The 24,510-nt window shown below is 40.9% G+C and overlaps 1 protein-coding gene across 1 annotated transcript in view; it reads left to right on the top strand.

The window, feature by feature from the left end:
• The window catches only part of C6 (complement C6), a 125,599-nt gene extending 104,022 nt beyond the window's left edge, over nucleotides 1–21,577 (top strand). The window contains exons 13-18 of the mRNA XM_073621741.1: nucleotides 1,544–1,655; nucleotides 8,785–8,917; nucleotides 11,107–11,298; nucleotides 14,146–14,236; nucleotides 17,147–17,385; nucleotides 20,608–21,577. Of these exons, the coding sequence (XP_073477842.1) occupies nucleotides 1,544–1,655; nucleotides 8,785–8,917; nucleotides 11,107–11,298; nucleotides 14,146–14,236; nucleotides 17,147–17,385; nucleotides 20,608–20,783 (943 nt within the window). The 3' untranslated portion in view covers nucleotides 20,784–21,577. The remainder of the gene's footprint in view (nucleotides 1–1,543; nucleotides 1,656–8,784; nucleotides 8,918–11,106; nucleotides 11,299–14,145; nucleotides 14,237–17,146; nucleotides 17,386–20,607) is intronic.
• The last annotated feature ends 2,933 nt before the right edge of the window (nucleotides 21,578–24,510 follow it).

Genomic DNA, 24,510 nt, shown 5'->3' with positions numbered 1-24,510 from the left:
ATTGTCATTCAAAGTGTGAGAGCGCTGAAAGCTAAAAATTGGTCTGGGAAGGAAGGGTGTATAAAAGCCCTGTATTGAAGTGGTTAAAGCCAGAGCAGGCACATGACATACATGTATGTTACAGTGCCTACATGTGCCCCCCCACCACAGGATATGTACCGTGGCATAGACATGTGCAAAATGCAAAAATCTGTTCCTTTTCAGATAAATTCATTATGTTACTAATTTTGTTTCATGAATTCATTTTGGACTTTGTTTAGTTTCATTTATTTTATTCATTTTTTTAAAGAATTTCAAATTTTCAGAACGATTTGAACTCAAATCGGTCGTAAATGTATTGACAGAATCTGAATTCTGTGTGAAGAATAGCTGGTTGTTAAAGAGCAAACTGGGAAACTGACCACTGCGTCCATAACAACAGAAGATGACTCATCAGCTGTTAGCGGGTTTCCCCACTGACAGCTAAATGTAAAAAAAGAATGAAAAATAAAGTAAAAAAAACAGGATTGGGTCCCCCCATGCCAATTTTTTAAAAAACAATGGTGTGGGGTCCCCCCCAAAATACATATCAAAACACCCCCCCCCACACACCCAAAAGTACCTTGTCCTCATGTTAATAGAGACAAGGGCCTCTTCTCCACAACCCTGGTCCCCAGATCCCACCCCCCATGTGAATGAGTAGGGGTACATTGTATGGTTTTTACATATTGTGATCTACACATCATTTTTAGAATATATTTCTTGCACTGGTGTTGTATTAACAGTAACGACACTGGTGAAAATTTGTATTTTGTTTGCTGCGCTGATTACATGAGTATTGTGATAGAGATTGTTTATGTTTGCATTTATGAGTTATGTTTATTTATGAGTATTTTTATGAATATATACTGGGTTTTAATGAGACACAAATATTTTTAGGATGATTTTTATTTGCTTCCATCTAGGTTGATGTGGGAGCACACTTGGGTGGCTGCAGCAGCTCTTGATTAAAGCGGTAGTAAACCACTGGAGGTTTTTTTTTTACCCTGCAAAGTAATGTCATAATAATTATGTTAAACTTACCTTAAAACAAAGCCCTTCCAGCGCCGAGATGTCAGAGCTGCAGGCGATTCCATCTTCACCTGTCTTTCTTTCCGGGTTCGCGGACTCTGGCTGTGTGACTGGCAGGAGCCACGATGACGTTACTCCCGTGCATGTGCGTGGGGGCCGAAGTTCACGATCCTTCAGAGCGCATGTGCCAGTGATGTCACTGGCTGTATGTACAATAAATATCTGCTAAACGGTCCATGTTTAGGAGATGTTTACACTACCTAATAGGTAAGCCTTATTATAGGCTTACCTATAGGTAGATATCAACCAAGTGAGTTTACTCCCACTTTAAGGGGTTGTTGGTGGAATAAGTACAGTTGTAGCGCAATAGTGGTTTTTATAGTTTTGTTGGTGCATTCAATAAATGTTAGCAAAATCTAGAACTAAAAAAGTTTTGTCTATAGACACACTTTACGGTTAATATTTAATATTATGTGTTTTATTATTTATCTAGAGGAGCTCTGTGCATTAATGATGATGAGGACAAAAAGGAAGTGGACCAAACTCACCCAGATCCAGACAGTGGATGTCCCAAGCCAGAGCCACCAGAGAATGGACTATTTGTGGTAAGATAATATATCCGTACAATAAAATCACATTTTTTAAATTTAAAATTAATGATTTGGAAAAAAATGTAAAGTTTTATAATCCAGCCTCAAGTGGACAATACCTTAACGCAGCAAGCATACCTACCAATGTTGTGCGCTGAGAAGTAGGAGGGCAAAGAACACACTGCTGCCTTTCCCCCATTTACACCTTGAAAAATTAAAGTGTATGTAAAGGCAGAACTAAAGAAAACATATGCTGTACATCTGTTTAATACATGCACATTGTTCCATTTTTCTTTTTTCAATTAAAAACCCTGAATTACAGAAAAATACCTGTTGATCTGCCAGAAATGTACTCAGCTCCTAATTTCCTGTTGTGTACTGGCAACACAGAGCCTTTTCTGGATTAAAATTGCAAGCTTTTTTTTTTTTTTTGCACTGATCAAACAGATATAACAAAATGCTTTCAATTGTATATTTAAGAGAGCAGAAGGGTGCAAAACATTTTTTGTAATGCAGTGTGTCGAGGTGCATGTTGTATTGCCATTCATTTTAAATGGCACCTCAATGCATTAGGGCAAAACAGATCCAACATACATGGGGGAGATTTACTAAAACTGGTGCACACAGAATCTGGTGCAGCTGTGCATTGTAACAAATCAGCTTCTAACTTCAGCTTGTTCAGTTGAAGGGTTTGTAAACCCTCGTTTTTTTTTTTTGTTTTTTTTTAAATAACAAACATGTCATACTTACCTCCACTGTGCAGTTCATTTTGCACAGTGTGGCCTCGATCATCATCTTCTGGGGTCCCCCCGGTGGCTCTCGTGTCTCCTCCTTGCATCGGTAAACCCCCCAGTAGAAGCTCTCTCCCGGGAGTTACCTTGCGGGCGCGCTCCCGAGTCCAGCATTTGCGTCTATAGACACAGAATGCCGGACTCGGCCCCACCCCCCAGCGCCCGCGTCATTGGATTTGATTGACAGCAACAGGAGCCAATGGTTGCGCTGCTATCAATCTATCCAATCAAGAGCTGAGAACCCCAGGAAGAAGGGAAGAGCGTGTCTCCGCCGAGGGAACGAAGGGGCTCAGGTGAGTAAAACGGGGGGCTGTGAGGCTGGTCACTGTCAGAAGTTTTTTTACCTTAATGCATAGGATGTACAACCCCTTTAACCTCCCTGGCGATATGATTATTTCAGATTTTAGGTGCTGAAAGCGGTACAATTATTTTGCATGGAAATTTGGCGTTTTATATTGTAGGTCTGTAATTCTTAACAATAACACACTTAAATCTGTCCAAACAAGAGTCTAGTAGATATCCCGGGTATGATAAAGTTTGTAACACAAAAACATAAATTATAATATAATAAATAAAAATAAATAATTAAAAAAAATAAATAAATAAATAAATAAAATTTCCCCACGATTCACTATCGCTCAATTCTGCAAGTGTTCTAATTTACTATCACTGTTTTCTAGCTGGTCTAAAGCCACTTTTGATGTAAAGGGACACTTTTTGGTTGCTATGGACAATCTCCAGTTTCCAGGCAGAAAGAACAGTATATATAACATAAAACTGTATGCAGGGCATTGGACAAAGCGCTAGGAACAAAAGGGATGTGAAATAATTTCATACAGTACTGTAATCTGTAAGATTACAGTACTGTATGTGTTACGATTTTACACTTTTTTGAATTTGCCGCCAGGCTCCGCCCCCGTGCGTCACGCCGCTCGCAGGGAACGGAGCCTGGCACGGAGAGGCTTCGGAGGAGGACGGAGCCCGCAGACACAGCGGGGGATATCGCAGGATCCCGGGGACAAGGTAAGTAAAGCCACACCAGGATCCTGTGATGTAATCCCGAGTGTGGCTCGGGGTTACCGCTAATGGTCCTGAATTTTAACCCCGAGCCACACTCGGGAAAACCGCCAGGGAGGCTACGCTTCGACAATAAAACCCAGAAGCTGTTACTATGCACAGCTGCACCAGTTTTAGTACATTTCCCCCCCACATGTGTTTTAGCACATCACAACACATAAGGTTTGATTTACTAAAATTGCAAGTGCAAAATCTGGTGCGGCTGTGCATGGTAGCCAATCAGCTTTTAGCTTGTTCAATTAAAGGGTAATTACACTTTCGTGGGAAAAATGTAGCAAATGGAAAAGAAAATAATATAGTGTATAGAATTGTGACACAACATCATAATGTAATTGACTGTTATTAAAAATTCCCTTTCCTTATTAACCACTTCAGCCCCGGAAGGTTTTACCCACTTCCTGACCAGGCCATTTTTTGCAATACGGCACTGCGTCGCTCTAACTGACAATTGCGCGGTCGTGGGACGCTGTACCCAAATAAAATAAATGTCCTTTTTTTCCCACAAATAGAGCTTTCTTTTGGTGGTATTTGATCACCTCTGCGGTTTTTATTTTTTGCGCTATAAACAAAAAAAGAGCGACAATTTTGAAAAAAAAAAAACAAAACAATATTTTTTACATTCTGCTATAATACATATCCAAAAATAAATTGTAAAAAATCTAATTTCTTCATCAATTTAGGCCAATATGTATTCTGCTATATATTTTTGGTAAAAAAAAAATCCCGATAAGCGTATATTGATTGGTTTGTGCAAAAGTTATAGTGTCTACAAACTACGGGATAGATTTAGAGACTTTTATTTATTTATAATTTTTTTTACTAGTAATGACAGCAATCTGGACTGCGACAATGCAGAGGACAAATCTGACCCTAAGTGACACTTTTTGGTGACCAGTGACACCAATACAGTGATCAGTGTTATAAAAATGCACTGGTCACTGCATAAATGGCACGGGCAAGGAAGGGGTTAACACTAGGGGGTGATCAAGGGGTTAAATGTGTTCCCTGGGAGGTGTTTCTAACTGTAGGGGGTAGTGTTACACTGGAGGAAAGGAGAGATCGTGATTCAGCTTAGCTGAAACGTGATCTTTCACTTTTCCACACTGACAGATCAGCGGTGTGCTTTGTTTACATAGGCACACCACTAATCCGTCTTTCTTGTGAACGATCGGTGGGTCACGGTGGCCATTGGTTCCCACTGTTTACAGGTACATGATTTTGCGCCCGGGCTGCCCTGCCGCAGTAAATGTACGTCGGGCAGTCCGGAAGCAGTTCTTCTGCAGTGCTGTCCTTTTCTGTAAAATGCAATGCAATATGGCTATCACAGATGGTTTACAGAACGCCCCCCAGATATGTATTTTCCTGCTTTTGTGCACCAGATTTTGTACTCTTCAGTTTTAGTAATTCAACTCTATAGTAATGCACTACAATGTGTTGTGGTGCACTGCTTCAAAAAGATGCTGCATTAGTGTTTTTTGGTCCATTCTTGCATGTTGAAAGTCCATTCAAAATTAATAGTTTGCCTCAACGAATGAGGGCTTTGACACACATCGGCAGTGATCTGTGATCAAAGAGCAGGGTAAAAAACCAATCACAGCGGCTCTTTACCACGTGATCAGCTGTGTCCAATCACAGCTGATCACAAATTTAAACACGATTTGCTGGTTATCAGCAATCCTACTCTCACGCTGACAGCGCGAGGAGAGGAGAGTCGAAAACCGGCAAATCCACACAAGGTACATCTGCACTGACAATCAGGGTACTGACCATCGGTGTCCTGATTATCAGTGCAGCCCCAACAGTGACCACCAGTGCTGCCAATCAGTGCCCATCAGTGATGCCTGTTAGTGCCAAACAGTGCCGCCTTTCAGTGATGCCTATCAGTGCCACCTATCAGGGCCCATCAGTGCCACCTATCAGTGCCGCCTATCAGTGCCCCCTATCAGTGCCCATCACTGCAGCATATCAGTGCAGACTCATCAGCGCACATCAATGAAGGAGAAAAATGATTTATTTACAAAATTTTATAACATAAACTAATAAAAACATTTTTTTTTCAAAATGTTCGATCTTTTTTTGTCAGTTTAGCAAAAAATAAAAAAACAACTGGTGATTAAATACCACCAAAAGAAAGCTCTATCTGTCTATAAAAAATGATAAAAATTTAGTCTGGGTACAGTGTTGCATGACCGCACAATTGTTGTTCAAACTGCAACAGCGCTGAAAACTGAAAATTGGCCTGGGCAGCAAGAGGGTGAAAGTGCCCTGTAGGCAAGTGGATAACAATTGATCAATTGATGCAACGCACATTAACATAATGCACAAGAATGGCAAACTATAAATTCCCCCTTAAGATTTCTGTACCTTTTAATGTGCAAAAAAGGTTTAAACACACAAATGCTTTTTCACGGTTTCTTTAGTTTTTACTTGTCTTGTGTCTTATGAACAGCATTAGGCTGAACATTAGAAATATTGGAAATGTTACACATTTTCCTAGGACAACAATTCAAAGTTATTCTCACAACAATTAAAGTGGCCCTGTTGCTTTCCTAAACATGCCAAAGTAAACTATCCTTATAAAATAAGAGAAAACATACTTATCTCTCCTGCTGAACAACGCTCTGATCCAGAGAAATCTTCTTGTAAAGTCCACAGGAAACCCACCACTTTCTGGAGTCCTGGGTCCTCTGCAGCTCTCATTGGTTTCTCCTGCTGACCTCCGCCCATTATAGGATGCAGTAAACATGTGAAAGTCAGCAGGGGGAACCAGTTGGAGCTGCTGGAAACCCAGAACTCCTCGAAAGTGGACTTCTGGGGCCCATTTTTCAGAATTAGAGCGGAGTTCAGCTGGGAAGGTAAAGCTAGCTTGGTAGGTTTAATATGACAATGGGCTTGCTTTAAAAGTAATAGAATTTTTGTATAATTTTCTTATAAAATAATAGAAAATAATAAATGTTACATAGTTATATAGTTAGTCTGGTTGAAAAAAGACACAAGTCCATCCAGTTCAACCAAAAGAAGGGGAAAAAAAATATACAATCCTATACCCACAGTTGATCCAGAGGAAGGCAAAAAACTCCAGAAAAGCATGATCCAATTTACTCCAGCAGGGGAAAAAATCCTTCCTGATCCCCAAGAGGCAATCGGATATTCCCTGCATCAACTTAAATGTTAGTACCCAGTTATATTATGTACATTTAGGAAAGAATCCAGGCCTTTCTAAAAACAATCTACTGAGCTGTATGTTGTTGCGCCTAGTGCAGCAGGTTGTTGTCCTGCAGGAAGGTGAACCTCAGCCCCAGTCTCAAGTCTTTTGCAGACTCTAACAGGTTTTCTTCTAATATTGCCCTGTATTTGGCTCCATCCATCTTCCTACCAACTCTGACCAGTTTCCCTGTCCGTGCTGAAGAAAAGCATCTCCACAACATGATGCTGCCACCACCATGTTTCACGGTAGGGATGGTGTGTTCAGGGTGATGTGCAGTGTTAGCTTTCCGCCACACATAGTGTTTTGCTTTTAGGCAAAAAAGTTCAATTTTGGTCTCATCTGACCTGAGCACCTTCTTCCACATGTTTGCTGTGTCCCCCATATGGCTTCTCGCAAATTGCAAATGGGACTTCTTATGGCTTTTTCTCACCAATGTCTTTCTTCTTGCCACTCTTCCATAAAGGCCAGATTTGTGGAGTGCACGACTAATAGTTGCCCTGTGGACAGATTCTCCCACCTGAGCTGTGGATTTCAGCAGCTCCTTCAGAGTTACCATGGGCCTCTTGGCTGCTTCTCTGATTATTTCTCTCCTTGCCCGACCTGTCAGTTTAGGTGGATGGCCATGTCTTGGTAGGTTTGCAGTTCTGTCATACTCTTTTTTAATTTTCGGATGATGGATTGAACAGTGCTCCGTTAGATGTTCAAAGCTTGAGATATTTTTTTAAAACCTAACCCTGCTTTTAACTTCTCCACAATTTTTTGACCTGTCTGGTGTGTTCATTGGCCTTTATGATGCTGTTTGTTCACTAAGGTTCTCTAACATACCACTGAGGGCTTCACAGAACAGCTGTATTTACTGTATACTGAGATTAAATTACACACAGGTGGACTCTATTTACTAATTAGGTGACTTTTGAAGGCAATTGGTTCCACTAGATATTAGTTAGGGGTATTAGAGAAAAGGGGGCTGAATACAAATGCACACCACACTTTTCAGATATTTATTTGTAAAAAAATATTTGAAAACCATTTATCATTTTCCTTCCACTTCACAATTATGTCCACTTTTGTGTTGATCCATCACATAAAATCCCAATAAAATACATTTACGTTTTTTGTTGTAACATGACAAAATGTGGAAAATGTCAAGGGGTATGAATACTTTTTCAAGGCATTGTATCTAGGAACTAGTATTCGATTTTATGAAATCAATATTTATATATGATCCACTTATATTTGTGTATTCATCAATATTATTTACCAAGGACACTAAGGAGGAAGGTTTCAGACTCTGGACTTGCGCTTGGTAATATTTTGGACTCACTTATAAATTGCATATATATGTTGCACTTTTAAGGACTTTTTCCAGTTTATGCGACTATATTACGATATTGTGATTTTGTGATTATGCCATTTTGTTGTGATTTTTTTCACAGTACACATTGGGTTTCACATTTTATTCACTGTATTAAATTATATCCAGGAACCAGTGTTTGATTTTATATTGATATTTATATATGATCCACTTATATTTGTGTATTCACCAATACTATTCGCCAAGGACACTAAGGAGGAAGGGTTCAGATTTTGTTTGAACTTTATAAATAAACACAATTCTTTTTACTGACACTACTAAGGGCACTAGGTGCAACAACATACACTCTCATTATTTGATTCACATTGTGGGAACACAATTAGGTTGTATGCAGCCATCCATCACAAGACAAGCTACATATCATTACCTATAAAGTAGGGTGGGATATCCCACACTTTTTGTTAATCTACTGAGCTGGACAGAACCAGCTCTTGAGGGAGTCTATTCCACATTTTCACAGCTCTTAATGTGAAAAAACCTTTCCATATTTGGAGATGAACTCTCATTTCCTCCAGATGTAAAGAGTGCCCCATTGTCCTCTGCAATGACCTTAAATGTTACCTTAATGTTAGTAATTAAATAATAATAATTAATAAAATAATAAATGTTAATAATAAAATAATACATAATAAATAAGTAACAAATGTAGAAAATAATACATACATTGAATTTTAATTTTTTTTTTCTGGACAGAATGAAAAGAGGTGGTACAAAGTTGCAGAGGAGATTCAAATAATGTGCTTCACTGGCTATGAACTATCGGGGTATCAATTTGTGAGATGTCTTCCAGATGGAACATGGAAGCAGGAACGTGTCAAGTGTGTTAGTAAGTGCTTTATTCTCTTGTCCGGGATTTATTGTATTAATTTATATGGAAATTTAGACCAGGGTAGAAAGACTTACATTGTACACGTTTTACTGCCATTTCATTAATCCATGACTTACAATTTTATAGCTAAGTAGAATGAATGGACATGTATAAGAGGAAATGATGCTCACCATACAGGAAAAACTTAAATTCTAAACATAACATACTTGTTACAAAAATATCATCTTAACTATTAAAGAGGCACTGTCACCAGGAAGCACAATCAAGGCACATTAGCACTAATAAATATAGCAAAAGGGGGGGGGATTTAAAATACTCTGATAACAATCAGGGGAGAGCTCACAGAAAATGCATGCTATTAGGCTCCAGCCCAGCAACTCGCATGGCGGTTTTGACAGTGGAGGGCCTCTCATCTGTCCCTTTAAAAGAGACAGTCGCACCATGCACTCATTCAAGGCACATTAATAAATATAGCACAGGAAGACTCAGGGTAATGTCACAGTAGTAATACTATTACAACAACGTACTAGTGACTCGCCAATGACAATGCATCAGCAATAGAGTACACAGCAGAATGTATACTCACTTGGTATCACATATTGCTCCCTTGCTGTCTGGATGAGCACATTGTTTCTGGTGAGGCGAGTGACAATTTGAAGCGTATCCATCAGCAACAAACAGCGCCCACTCAGCAAACAAATTCCTCCCAAAGACACAACAATGGTTAAACAATGAATAATACTTTATACATAAGTGTACAATATATTCAGATTCAAAGTCACCTCCTAGTGGATGTTTCAGTTAGCTACTTATGTGGCCACACTGAGATAGATGTAATATAGACAGCCTATGCTATTCTAACAAAAGAGCAAATCTCCTGATGATATATCGACCCAAATCGATCTGAGGTCTTCTGGACAGGAACACTTGTAGCGACACTCGGGCAGCGGGTCTCGGTCTTTGGTAGTGACTTTCCCCACGCAACCACTGCAATGGACAGGCAATCCAAATTATGTTAGTAACAGGATGTTCGACAGCGGATAACAGAACTAGGCCTCTTAGGCCTCGAGGTGCAAGTAGTGTTCCGTGTGGTAGGCCGCGACCTCTCTCTCGGTTACACAGAGAGGTCCGTCTTGCGTCAGGCCCAGGAGAAAGAGAGTTCTGCGCGGGCTTCTCACTTCTTTTATCATCACTCCCAGCAACCTTCATGCCACCGTAATGATCCCTGGGATGTGTAGTCTTAGGGTACCTGGATGCATAGCAGTAGGCTCAAAGAGAACTATACACCCCATAATTCACTTCATTGGGCACACAAATATGAGGTCACTGGCCACAAGAATAACCAAAGGGATAAATATTGTCTAGAAATACTGAATGGTACAATGCTTTCTGGTAACAGTTTACATCACTACAAAAACAATGCCTCAGTCATCCAAGGGACTTGTGGAATCGGGTCAGCTTATACCCTGTCTGCATAGTGTTCCAGTTGCTGGTGGGATGTCAGTGTAAAAAATTACCCAGTTATACCAGTCCATCCTTATTTTCCCTATACACATCAGATAGTACATTAAACACCTTCACATGTCTCAATTTCCCTCTTTTTTAAAGTGGGAGTAAGCTTCATGTATGATTTTTACCTATAAGTATGCCTATAATAAGGCTTACCTATAGGCAAATGTGCACGGTTTAGGAGATATTGAGTTTTAGATGCAGCCACGGACGTCACTGGCACATGTGCTCTGAATGAACGGCATATCCATGCCATTCCTTCAGAGCCGTGCCGTAAACAGCGACTTCCATGTGCATGTGCAGGAGTGACGTCATCGCCGGTTCAGCCAATCAGATAGCTGATTGGCTGAGATGGAAGCGCCTTCAGCAGGGGAAGCGCACCGCTGGAGGGCTTCGTTTTCCGATAAGTCTGTCATAATGTGCTAGTATGCGCTGCAAACTACCACATTATAATTTAAACTGCCCGGGGCCTGATTTTTTTTTTTGGATGCGGTTTACTACCACTTTAACATATAATGTATGTTTTTTTCTTCTACACTGATAAAGATGAAAACTTGTCTGGTATGTCCCCCATGAGTGTCTCTCCCCTTCATGTACAACTCCAAGCTGACTCATTGTTTACACCAAGAGGTACCCTTTTGTCAGTTATTAATCATTTTCAAAACTTGATCTTTCAGGAACAACATGTCCTAGACCAGCAGCCACTCTTGATGTTTCAATATCCCGATTTAAGTCAGATTATAAAGTCGGTGAAGTGATTAATTTAAGCTGCCCTTCTGGCTTTACTGTCACTGGTGAAACTCGCTACACATGTGGAAGCAACTACGAGTGGAGTCCACCTATTCAGGGGGAACTCAACTGCGAAAAAGGTAAAAAGGGACAGTAATATGTTTTGTATATTTTCATTATTTACGTATTTTGGTCAAGAAATATAATTTTAAAAAAATTCTAGTCAAGCAGATAGGAAATATTGCATATGGATTTTTAAATTTGCCATTTTCAGCTACCGGTAGTAGGCGCAAACTGTAGGCTACAAATATAGGTTTTCTAAAGCTTGATTTACTGCAATGCTGAGAATTGCCTCTATAGCCTATGTTATGAATAGACCTAAATGGCAGAAAATTAGCAAAACGACACAGTGTTCAGCAATAGATTTACAAAATTAGAATGTAAAGCAGTCATAAACCTGGGTAATTCGAACTGAACATTTATGGAAAATGCATAGGCAGAGATTACCTTCAATGATAACCACATGTCAAAATGATTAGTGGTCTAAAGATACAGGCTGCTAAAATAATTCAAATGCAAATCTTCACCTTTCTAGTAAAAGTTGAGCTTTGTCACCCCCTTGCTTCTATTATTCTATCTCGCTTCTGCTTCTATCAACTTTTTATTGGTCCTATTTTTATAGACAGCATCCTTGACCAGGATACTTGGGAGGTATGAGAAGCAAGACTTTTAAAGGAAAAGTGCCTTTATTGCTGGATCTACTTTTTCTTTATGTAGCACTCTCGACAAAGGTTGCTAGATTGGTTTGGTAATTTAGTTCTTTTCTTCCTCTGTTCTCAGTAGAGCAGTGTGTGATTGCTCTTATCTGCTCTGGGCTTCACTGGTTGTGGGTGTGACGGCTTTCCCCTGTCTTCTGGATAGTTCTAAAAATTAACTGGACTGGATGAAGCAAATCAGCAGCTGAATATTTATGTCATCTCGCCCATCCCTGGGAGAGGGTGCCCAGATGGTGGCTGGGAGTGAGCATAATTAACAGGAAGACTAGAGCTGCCCTGTTCTTGTCCGTGAGAAGAAGTTCCCAGCCTGAGGGGCTGCTGCCCTTCTGGGCAGCTCAGATACAAATTCGACCTGCTGTCATCGAGGTTCCAGCTGTGACAAAGCTGGGAGGCCTATACTGCTAGAATCCTTTGTAGCTAGGAAGGGGAGTTCACCAGGGATCTGGTCTGGAAATTCCACTAAGGATATGTCTGCCTGACACTAGAGGGAGGGATCCAAGTTGTCAAGGACTTGTGAACACAGACCTGAGTACAGGATCTGAGTGACTGTGGCTGCTCTTAGCTCCTGGTGTTTTAATACTAAGGCTTTCAATGATGTACTAAAGTGCTGAAATGGATTTAAATGTGACTAAATAAACTATTGCTGAAAACTGCAAAAACTGTGAATATGTTCAAGTTCAAGTTGTGACTGGAAGAAAACCAAATAATAAAAGCTGCAAAACTTAAAAGTGTTCAGACAACTGTAGTGAGTAACTTAGATGAAATGTTGTATTGCGCTAAAATTTACCTTCCAATCAATATTAAATCCCATGCAGAATGCTTAATGGATCAATCCCTCATTGTCAGTGATAAAATAAAAGACATACATAAAATATAGTGTGGTCAGAAGACATATAGCCACTTAATCATAATCATAGGCTCCACCAATAAATAAATAAATGATCCGCAGGTTTCCACCTGTAAAAAATGAATGACTACTATATATACCGTCCAGTATTTAGTCTGTTCAAGGAAAACTCCTCTTATAATATTGTTACAGCTTAATGCAATATATTGATAGCTGTTTCTTAATTACAGAGGATTATATGCTGCACTTGTATAGGCTGCTGAAAAATTCCCATAGATGCCAATAATAAGTCTGTTTACAAAATTCCCTTATACTGATGAAAAAGGCGTTTAGATGAATGTTCTCAATTACCAGGGGTACATGAAATAAATCAGAAAAAGAGAGACATCATTGCGCAATGAACGAAGTATGGAGTGCTTTAGAATAGAAAAACTTCACTGGATACACTCACATGAACCTGGATAGTAATTGCATGGATAGAAACAATCAGCCGCTTGGGGCGCGGTGAGTCCTCACACCACTAGTATTGAGCTGTTAAACAGCCTCAATGCTGTACGTCACTGACTCCTCCTACGCGTTGTGTCACCCGACACGTGACTTTTTTAAGGTTGGACTAATACTAAGGCTTGCCTGTCCTGGAACACTGCTTATGGTGCCCCAGTGCTGTCTTTTCCCATAGCAATTGCTAAAGTGGCTGTTCTGAGAAATAACTGCAGAGAGAAAAATGTCCAATCGCTGTTCTTCAGCATTCTGGAGTATCCCACAACTCCCTGTGCCCTATCGAAGTTATTCAGAAATAAACGTTAAAAAAGGCAAGTCCTAGACCAGGGATCCTCAAACTACGGCCCTCCAGCTGTTGCAGAACTACACTTCCCATGAGGCATTGTAAAACTCTGACATTCACAGACATGACTAGGCATGATGGAAATTGAAGTTCATGAACAACTGGAGGGCCGTAGTTTGAAGACCCCTGTCCTAGACTATTCACTGAGCCAGAAGTGTGGATGTTGCTGAGTGCCTGGCTGGTGTTGTAAATATTGGGAAAAGAATCTGGGACAAAATAATCAGCCCTATCGGGGGTGAGCACTACATGTACATTTAATCTTATTTCATTATTTCATTATTTGATCATATATTAATATAATATATTTAATAATATATAATAATATATTTAAACATATTCATAATTAGAGTTGCCTAGATTTGTGACTAGTTTACTTTAGCAAAGCACATGCTACAAAATCACAGTTCAGACACGTTTCTGGTGTTGTAAAATGGTAAACCAGAATTCCCCGTTTAGGACAACCTTAACCATGTTACGTGTCAGTTTTACTAACAACGTTAATGTGTATTGTTTTATTCAGCACTGCCAAAGGTAAATCAAGACAACTGTAAACCAGGACAAAAGCAAGTTGGCTCTGAATGTGTCTGCATGTCCCCAGAAGAGGATTGTGGGTAAGGTGTACAATCTCTGCTAGATCTTAGAGCATATACATATGTATATATATATATATATATATATATATATATATATATATATATATATATATATATACATTTTTTTTTTTTTTTTTTCGGTGCCCCATGGAGCGCCGTACAGAGGGCTGGACATATTTGTAATCCATGGGCGCGATCGGCTGCCGTGGTTGCCACGGGGGACGGCACATATTTTAAAGTCACTGAATTGCAGAATTGGTACAAGTGTCTGCCCCAGCACTGGTTTGGGGTAACTGGGTAGCAGGAACAGCAATATTGACAATCCCGGATAGTTGCTATTGACAGCGGCACTTGTTAAAAGCTGAATTGCAGGCAAACACACAAGTCCTTTCCCTTAGTTGAGGTAAAGGAGAAGCAGTTGCCAGAAGGGCGACCACTCCTGTTGCCGGAGGCAAGTGTAAAGGGATGGAGTTCTGAAGGAGTACCAGAGCAGATGCTTCACTAGCCGGGGACAGTGAAGTAAGTGGAAAAGCTTCAGTAGAGACTCATCCAGGAATACAGCTGGTAGCTGTGAACAAAGCCTAAAGGGGTACAGCGGGTAGCTGTAAGTAAAGCTTGGAGATAAGTACAGTGGTTAGCTGTGAGTCAAGTCTGAGGGATCTAGTGGGTAGTTGTGAGTCCCGGAGCCCAGTTGGTAGCGTGAGTGAAGCTTGAAGAATACAGTGGGTAGCTGTGAGTTGAGCTCAAGGGATCCAGCCGGTAGCTGAGAATCCAAGAAGTCCAGTGGGAGACCGTGAGCTGAGCTGAAGAATACTGTAGGTAGCTGTGAGTGAAGCTTGAGAAGTCCAGCAGGCAGCTGGGAGCTAAGCTTGAAGATCTACAGGGGGATACTGTGAGTGAAGTTGTTGCTATAGGAGACAGCTGCTACAAATACAGATCGCTGCAATCAGCTTAAAGTCCCTTTTTCTGTATTGCTGTCTGCCTAGTTCTATTTTTGTCTACAGAGTCTGCCAAGTCGCTATTGCATTTGCCTAAGGGTATCCTGTGCCCTAACCCTCTCTCCCCTGTTCCTGTTAAGAGAAATAAAAACTCTGTTCATTTTTAAAAGTGACTGGTGCCCATCTTTCCATCTTGCACAACACCCATTATTCTTAATAACCTGCACTCTGAGGAGGAATGTCAGCTCTCCCTGACTCTGGGGGTTACCATCAGGTCCTTAGAGGTCAGGGAGACCACTACATTATTGTTTTTAACCTTGACAAAACAACAAGCAAGCAGAATAGCAGAAGAATATTGGGTCACAGCCCCAACAAAGGTTCAGATAATAAAATATTGAAATATACAGCAGAGAAATTGTTAAACCTCAGCATGGGTGTATACAAGTTGACGATGTACCGTAATGGCATAGAGTGAAAACCTTTTAATGGTCAATAAAGTGATGTCAGCTTGGAGCCAGCCAGTGGTCAATATCAGAGAGAAGGAAAAGGAAGGAAAACAACGAGGAAAAGAGGAACAAAGAACCGGGAAGAAGGAAGCTACATGGAAGGGTGGGGGGATAAAAAAGAAGGAGAGGGTGAGCACAAGCAGCAGGATTCAGGGGGACCCAGGCCATCACAAGGGTTCCTAATTGGTAAGCAGGTATTATGTCAAGAGGGGCAATCAGGTTTTTTTTTTTTATGTCCTTGTTGTATGTGTCACATAATTCATTTTCTACTTTAGTCTTTGGAAGGTTATCAGAAATAGTATTAGGGGATCAGGGGGGCATAATACTATGACCTTTCAGATATTAATCATTTAATAATAAAAAATAATAGAGATGTTTTATTGCTAAATGAATTACCCTAAATCAGTAAATCATTTTTGGTTCTATGTCATACTTCTCAAAAGTACCAATCTGAGGTAAAGATTGTCCAAACTCCTAGGTCTGTTAAAAAAATGTCCTTATTTTTTTATAATTAATTAAAAAAAAATTAAACAAGAATGCATATAACATTAAGAGTGGCCACAACATTTGGCCAAGGAGGCAGTATTGTTCAACAGTCACTTTAGCAGTACAGCATGTGATTAAAGGGTTTGTAAACCCTTTTTTTTTTTTTTTTTTTTAATAACAAACATATCATACTTACCTCCACTGTGCAGTTCGTTTTGCACAGTGTGGCCCCGATCATTGCCTTCTGGGGTCCCCCGGCGGCTCTGCTGGCTCCTCCTCGAATCGGTAAACCCCCTGGGAGAGTCATATAGACACAGAATGCCGGACTCGGCCCCGCCCCCAGCAACCACATCCTTGGATTTGATTGACAGCAGCGGGAGCCAATGGCTTCACTGCTATCAATCTATCCAATCAAGAGCCGTGAACCCTGGGCAGAGAGGTGAGAGGGAGAGCACATCTCCGCCGAGGGAACGAAGGGCTCAGGTGAGTAAAACGGGGGGGGGGGCCAGTCAGTGTCAGAAGTTTTTTCACCTTAATGTATAGGATGCATCAAGGTGAAATAACGGGAGGGTTTAAGCTAATAACACAGAGTCCAGGACTTAGTATTAAACACTGAGCATAGGTGGTGGTCATTTTTATGTCTGTCATTTTAAAAAGAAGGGGGGGCTCTTTCAACAAGGCACAAGGTATAAGTGAAGGTGGGAGTGGGATTTCAGTTGGAGGGTTTTTAGCTATTAGTCTAGTTTGATACCACTGGGTCTTTTAAAAGCATTGTGCTATTGACTGTTAGGTGTCAATTGTTAAGGTTTGAATAAAAGACTCCCAAATGTCAAAGAATTTATGTTGGACAAGATATAACAAGATATTAAAAAAAAAAAAAAAAGTCCAACATTTAATTTTTTTTAATGGGTAAATAGGGAACAGGAAATATCATGTCTCTTGTAGGATGGGATGTAATCGTGCACAAAGCCTTATAAACCCAAATTTCCTTTGTCTAGACACTACACAGAAGATCTCTGCCTTTACGATCAAGATATTGATAGTGATGTCACTATGCCACGTTGCCGTTTCCTGGCTGAAAAGTGTCTGGGGAGAAAAAGGCTTCACTTTCTAGATAATGGACCATGCAACGATGTCAACCTAAACTGGATGCGAGACAGGATATCACTGTCTAGCCACAGCATAAAGAGGGAGGCTTGTGGATATGACTTCTGTTATGACTGGGAGCGATGTACAGGTACAGTTCAATGTGATATATCAGTTCACACTTTAAAGCACAATTCCAGCCAATTTTTTTTTTTGGACACAGTGGGGAAAGGTGAAAACTCATGACAGGTTTGCTGTTGTTTCTGTAGCCAGGGAATTTGTGTTTACCTCTGGTGTGGTCACTGAGACAGGAAGTTGAAATCTCCTCTACAGAACCATGGACGCCATAGAAACCTCAGTGAGATTATACCCCTTCCCCACTTTATTCAAAATGAAAAAAAAAAAAAAAAAAGATTTGGCTACGCTTGGGCTTTATAGAAAACCACATTTTTCTAAAATTTACATTATAAAAGTCTTCTGTGGACACCCATCCAAACTGAGTTCAGATACTTTCAGTGAAGGATACTGTTAATGTTACAACATACAAAGACATTTTAGACATTTGTGAGCTTCCATCCTTGGGATAACATTTTGGAGAAGACCCTTTTCTCTTCCAGCACAACAGCACCCCTGTGTACAAAACCATTTCCCTAAAGACATGGTTTGATGAGCTAGCTGTAGAGCAGTGGTTCTTAACTCCTGTCCTCAGGGCCCACTAACAGGCCAGGTTTGCAAGATACCTGAAATACATCACAGGTGATATAATTTGCTGCTCAGTGATTGCAGTATTCTAGTCTGCATCTCCCCAAGGTAATACTTAAAACCTGGCCTGTTAGTGGGCCCTGAGGACAGGAGTTGAGAACCACTGGTGTAGAGGAACTTGAATGGCCTGCATGCAGACTTGACCTTAACCCTACTGAACACCTTCAGGATGAATTTTAACACTGTTTGTGAGCCAGGTCTTTTATCCAGCATTAGTAGCTGACCTCACAAATGTTCCTATGTCTGAATAGGCACAACTTCCTTCCTGCAGACACACAAAACTGCAAAATCTTGTGGGAAGCTTTCCCAAAGGAGTGGAGACCATATTACCTTCAAAGTGGACACAACTCCATATCAAAGTGGAAAAAAAGCTATTCAGATCGCTATTTAGCAAACATTGCTGACATCTTACCTGCCTCCCAGCAATATTTTTTCTACATGTACACTGTGCATGTAGAACTTAGTGTACAATCCCAGCACGTGCAAGGGGCTGAGATGTATTACATATATACAGCATGTAAAGTGCTGCGTAAAATTGATGGTGCTATATAAGTGCCTGTAATTTTAAATAATAAAATATTAACACCGTTGCATATACACAATATACCAGTGGCAGTGCGTCCATAAGGGCGCACGGGCGCCGCCCCCTCTCTCCAGCCACCCCCTCTATGACCAATGGATAGATTCATGCATAGCAGGGGGGTGTTTTTGAAGCACCTGATTAGAGCCATAGTCTCTAATAGGCGTCAAAAAAGGTGACCTGCAAGCGCCATGCTTGGCGCTCGCAGTTCACCCAGGTGTGTTAGAACAGCGAATGAATATTTGCTTTCCTAACATTGAACTGCCTCTCCGCCAATCAGGTGCTCGGGTCTGTTACCCGTCACCTGATTGGCTGAAACGACAGGCGCTGTGATTGGACGCCTATCAGGAGTAGAGGATGGGAGGAGAGGATGGGAGAGGATGCATGGAGGACACCATTCAAAGCCGTGACCCGCTGCCCCACCAAGACAGGGTAAGTGCCGGGCAGGCAGGTGGGGGGGTCACAGTGGTGGCATTTGATGGCACAGTGGCAGTATTTGATGGGCACAGTGGCAAAATTTGATGGCACAGTGGCAGCATTTGATGGGCACAGTGGCACCATTTGATGGACACAGTGGCTGCGTTTGATGGGCACAGTGGCTGCGTTTGATGGCGCAATGGCTGCGTTTGATGGTGCAGTGGCTGCATTTGATGGGCACAGTGGCAGCGTTTGATGGGCACAGTGGCAGCGTTTGATGGGCACAGTGGCAGCGTTTGATGGGCACAGTGGCTGCGTTTGATGGGCGCAGTGGCTGCGTTTGATGGCGCAATGGCTGCGTTTGATGGCACAGTGGCTGCATTTGATGGGCACAGTGGCAGCGTTTGATGGGCACAGTGGCTGCGTTTGATGGCTCAATGGCTGCGTTTGATGGCACAGTGGCTGCAATTGATGGGCACAGTGGCTGCGTTTGATGAGCACTGTGAAGCTGCAATTAATGTTTTTTTTTTCAGAATTTTTCAGTTTGTTTGCCCCTCCCCCTCAAAATTTTTGAGCACCAGCCGCCACTGGTATATACACGGTGGTTACGTCATTCTGGGCTACCCAATCAAGATGATTGAAAAGGCCGAACCCAGAAGAATATTGGGTAAAGATTTTAATGTCCGTGGCAGAGTAATGAGGGACATGGCAAGCATTGCAGTGCTGTAAAGAGATGCTTTGGCAGGGAAGTTTTTCATAATGTACAAGTATGCACAGCTTGGCAAAAACCTTGGACTCTGGTAGTGGAGTTTAATTCCACTTTAATGCACAATTGGTATGTCTATGGGTCTATGGGGTTGGATAGGATGGATGATCAACAGGCTCATATAGGCGCGATGGTCAGGTGTCCATAAACTTTTACATTACATTACAATGAATCACTAATTATATTCTATTGCTGTAGATAATGAAGTCATACACATTAGCTTTTCATTGAGGAGGTATGACATTGCTGTCATTTTTTGATTTAAGAAAAGTTGAGTATCTAGGTGTCCAGTTTTTAATGGCCAATTAATGAAATTATAAACATTTATTGACATCTGATAGTGGAATTTTGTATATGCTTCTACGTATATTATTTTATACTCTGTTGAAGTGGTTTCCTCCATTTATCATGTCATTAGCAACATTTCAACGTAAAAGGCAGTGGTGATCTACACTAAATGTAAAAACACAGCCCTCAAAACATTGAAGTTATTAATACTGTTAAGTCTTTAATTAAATTAACTTCTGCTTGACTTCATGCTTATGGAAAGTTTATAATCCAATGCAGCAGATGCCATGGAGCAGATGCTGGGAGCAAATGGGATCAGAATTAAAGGTAGCTGAAGGATGCATGTGATCCCAAGCCACTGGCTGAGGACCACCGCTTTATGTAATCTCATCATAATATTTTATTATTCAGACAGATGCATTTAATTTCTCATGAGGTGTACATTTCTGGAATATTCCCAGTTTGTTAAGACAGATATTTAAACATGACTTATTGCAGTGCTTCATCGTTCTTCTGCTACTGTTGGACAACTTCTAATCAATCTCATTTTTTCTTGGCAGACTCACAGTGCTTTTGCCTGCTCCCGTATCAGTGCCCTGAAAATAATGAACAGCTGTTCTGCATCAAGACAGGTTCTTCTGGGAGGAAGAAAACCGTCAACCTATGTGGACTGGGAACCATTAAGTGCTCAAAGCTGAAAGTTGATGTAGTGCACAATGGGGCATGTACTCAGTAACCAGTAAATACTTGTATATGTATTGTAGGCCACCTAAGACAACATCTTATGAGTAATGATATTAAAGAAAAATTTACAAAGCACTATTTCTACTTAAGATGACCACTAAACATTATTCCAGAACAATTACAGAAAACCTGTGATTCTTTCTGAGAAACAATACTTTCAATTGATGGGATTACTTGATGTGATTGTAGCCGTATTGAGTTGATGGGATTCAAATTATTTTAATGGTGGCCATTCACGCTTCCATAAATGATTCATTTCTTTTCAGATTCATCTCTGTCAGTAGGAATAATCGTTCTATAGTTTACAAAGCATTTTGACCGATATGCTACTTATGGGAAAGTGGATTTTGATCAATAGTTAAGATATAATCGCAACTTACGAATGTACGTTATTGATCACATCTCTTTTTCCACCATGCAATCTCATAATCAGGTTGATCAAAATACGATCATATTTATGAGTAAGGTATCTCAGTGCTTCTGATCGATGCAAAATGATAATTTTCCATCCTGACCAATCAACTTGGTTGATCTAACGATATTGAGTCTGAATCCATTGTAAGGGAAGTTATGGCTTTTCGATTATTTTGATCACACATTGGTTGGATGAAAATGTTGAAGCGAGTATCGCCACCATAAGCAAATATCAAATATAGCCAATAAACCACTACTTATACTATTCCAAATGTGTGGTGTACCTTATTTTGTGTCATACCTGTATATAATACAACTAATCAATATGTGCAAATAAATCAAAAGAAAATTAAATAAACAATAAATACAATCCTTATTGTACAGGTGTATAGTCTCTGTGTTGCCTTTCGTTATAACTTATAATAATCGTGTGTTCCATATATATAAATAAATCAAGTGCAAATATGTCCCCATATTCTCCGCCGGACATGCTACGAACCCAACAGAACTCTAGTGCTGTAAATGAATGGACTTCCACATGTGCCACCTCAATGCTCTCACCTCTCTTATATGTTCCACATAAAAATTAAGGTCATATAATGCTTTGGTATGTATAGGGCCACTGATAAGGCAGTACAACCATCCCTGTTGTACCGACTTCAATGAGGCTTTGGTGGGGCTAGTACATACTTGCCCTTCTTTGTACTCGCTCCATTTCCAGTACATCCTTCATGAGGACTGGTGCCCAGAACTGGACAGCATACTCTAGGTGCGGCCGGACCAGAGTCTTGTAGAGCGGGAGAATTATTGTTTTATCTCTGGAGTTGATCCCCTTTTTAATGCATGCCAATATTCTGTTTGCTTTGTTAGCAGCAGCTTGGCATTGCATGCCATTGCTGAGCCTATCATTAACTAGGACCCCCAGGTCCTTTTCCATCCTAGATTCCCCCAGAGGTTCTCCCCCCAGTGTATAGATTGCATTCATATATTTGCCACCCAAATGCTTTATTTTTCTACATTAAACCTCATTTGCCATGTAGTTGCCCACCCCATTAATTTGTTCAGATCTTTTTGAAAGGTTTCCACATCCTGCAGAGAAGTTATTGCCCCGCTTAGCTTAGTATCGTCCGCAAATACAGGGATTGAACTGTTTACCTCTCCAGGTCGTTTATGAACAAATTAAATAGGATTGGTCCCAGCACAGAACCCTGGGGGACCCTACTACCCACCCCTGACCATTCCGAGTACTGCCCATTTATCACCACCCTCTGAACTTGCCCTTGTAGCCAGTTTTCAATCCATGTACTCACCCTATATTCCATGCCAGGAGAGGATTGTGGGGGGTATGACAGCAGGCACTATGTACAGGAGAGAAGTATATGACAGCCGGCACTATGTATAGGAGATAAGTGAACTCCTATGAGTGTATAATAGTGGGTAGTATGAACAGCAGAGGAATGTGGAGGGTATAACAGTGGGCACTATGTACAGGAGAGAAGTGTATGACAGCCGGAACTATGTATAGGAGATAAGTGAACTCCTAGGAAGGAATAATATTGCCATACAAAATTTCCAGAGTAGTGAGAGGCCTCTTGGCCGCTGGTTTTGTCTTCTACCTAGTTAAAGAGATAGAGCTGTCCTCATATCAGGATAATTGGAACTCGTTCCTTTAGGGAGCTCCTTCCCATTTTTCTGAAATTAGAAAATCCATTTGAAGCACTACATCAAGGACTTTGGACTCCAACGCCAGCCAAGGACAGACCAGTGGCCAGTGGAGGTAGGCAGGGACTATACGTTTTAAAAGACCCTGTGTATCTCCCATTAGGGCAATTCCTTAGGCCAGAGACCTAGAGGTGTAAACTCTGCCTCCTTATTCCAGGGGTTCGGTAAACTCATAGTTCATAAATCTGTTGCAATCTGTGTTACTGGTACATGCTGTATAAATTGATGTTGTTTATTGCTATTGCTTTTGTTTCAACCAGCTGAATGTTGTACCCCAGCAGGGTAAAGAACCCATTTCTTATCAGGGAGTGTGGTACCATTTAGGGGCTCATCAACACCAGGAATGGAAAAACCCAAACAACCAGCTGCTTTGGGGGAGGCATTACATTATTTCGCCTTAAAATGTAAACCTTAAAGTATACATAAAGGCAAAACTTTTTTTTTACGTTTTGGATAGAGTGGAGATGGATTAGAACACCTGTCATTTTTTATTACTGTCATGTGCCCACGTTAGGGAGATTCACCCTCTGTATTGGTCTTGTTTACATTATCATTGAAAGTGAAAGTAAAAGAAAATCCCAAATTTTGGGTTGTCCCCAAAAAAGTAATAGAGGTGAAATCTTCCAATGGAGACACTAGTTTTGGTTACCTGGGGATCCTGTAGAAATTCCCTTAATTTGGAGGGATTTGCTCTCACTTTCTGTTAGGCTTTGGATCAGGAAGTGAAAGGAAATCTCTGCAATGGGATACAGTTGGTGAAAAAAAAAATTGACACTAGTTATAGCCCTCCCTTGCTCTATCCAAAATGAAAAACAAAATGTGCCTATAGTTGTACTTTAACAATGAACTTAGCTCACTATTAACTCCCTTTTACCTTTTGGTAAGGCTAGAATTCCAGTGTGCTGAAAACTTTCTGTGCTTTCTACCAGTGCTGCACCATATTCAGTTATTGTTTTCCTCAGTTCTAATCCCAACCCCCCAGTTTTGCAGCCAGTCCTTTACCCCACATTCTGTCCATGCCCCCTGCCATATTAGATATCTTTGCCAGCATCTTTTTAAGTAGGAATAAGGAAAACATCTCATGGGTGGGCACTGAAATCTTTTACCATGCTTCTAATCCCTCTCTTGGCATATTACGTATCTGAGCCAGGGTTAGTTTAAATGGTCCTAAGGCAAATTTTTAATGGGTGGGTCCCCAATCTTTTACCCCACCTTTTGGCTGGGTTCACACCTATGCTTATGAAGCAGGTTCACACATCTCCGAAGCGGCTCCAGTGTGAATTGCACAGGAGTCCTGTGCGTCTTTTGTCTGTTTCAGGTCCAAATTCAGCCCAAAATTTTGGGCTGAAATGTTGAATGGAGACGCACCGGAACGCCTGCTGTGATCTCTAGTGTGAACCCAGCCTTAATCCTGCCCCCCTACCTTATTAGGTTTCTTCACCCAGGCCATTTTATGTAGTTTGAGGGCAAAGATCTCATGGCTGAGCTCACCATATCTTTACCCCACTTCAACTCTCTCCCCTTGATATATTAGGGCCATTTTAAAGAGGCCCAAGGCAAAAATCTCATGGGCAGGGCACTCA

This window comes from Aquarana catesbeiana, linkage group LG01 (genome assembly GCF_042186555.1).
Source record: "Aquarana catesbeiana isolate 2022-GZ linkage group LG01, ASM4218655v1, whole genome shotgun sequence".
Classification (NCBI taxonomy): domain Eukaryota; kingdom Metazoa; phylum Chordata; class Amphibia; order Anura; family Ranidae; genus Aquarana; species Aquarana catesbeiana.
The sequence above is the reverse complement of the archived record's forward strand: the minus strand, read 5'-3'. Positions and strand labels throughout refer to the sequence as shown.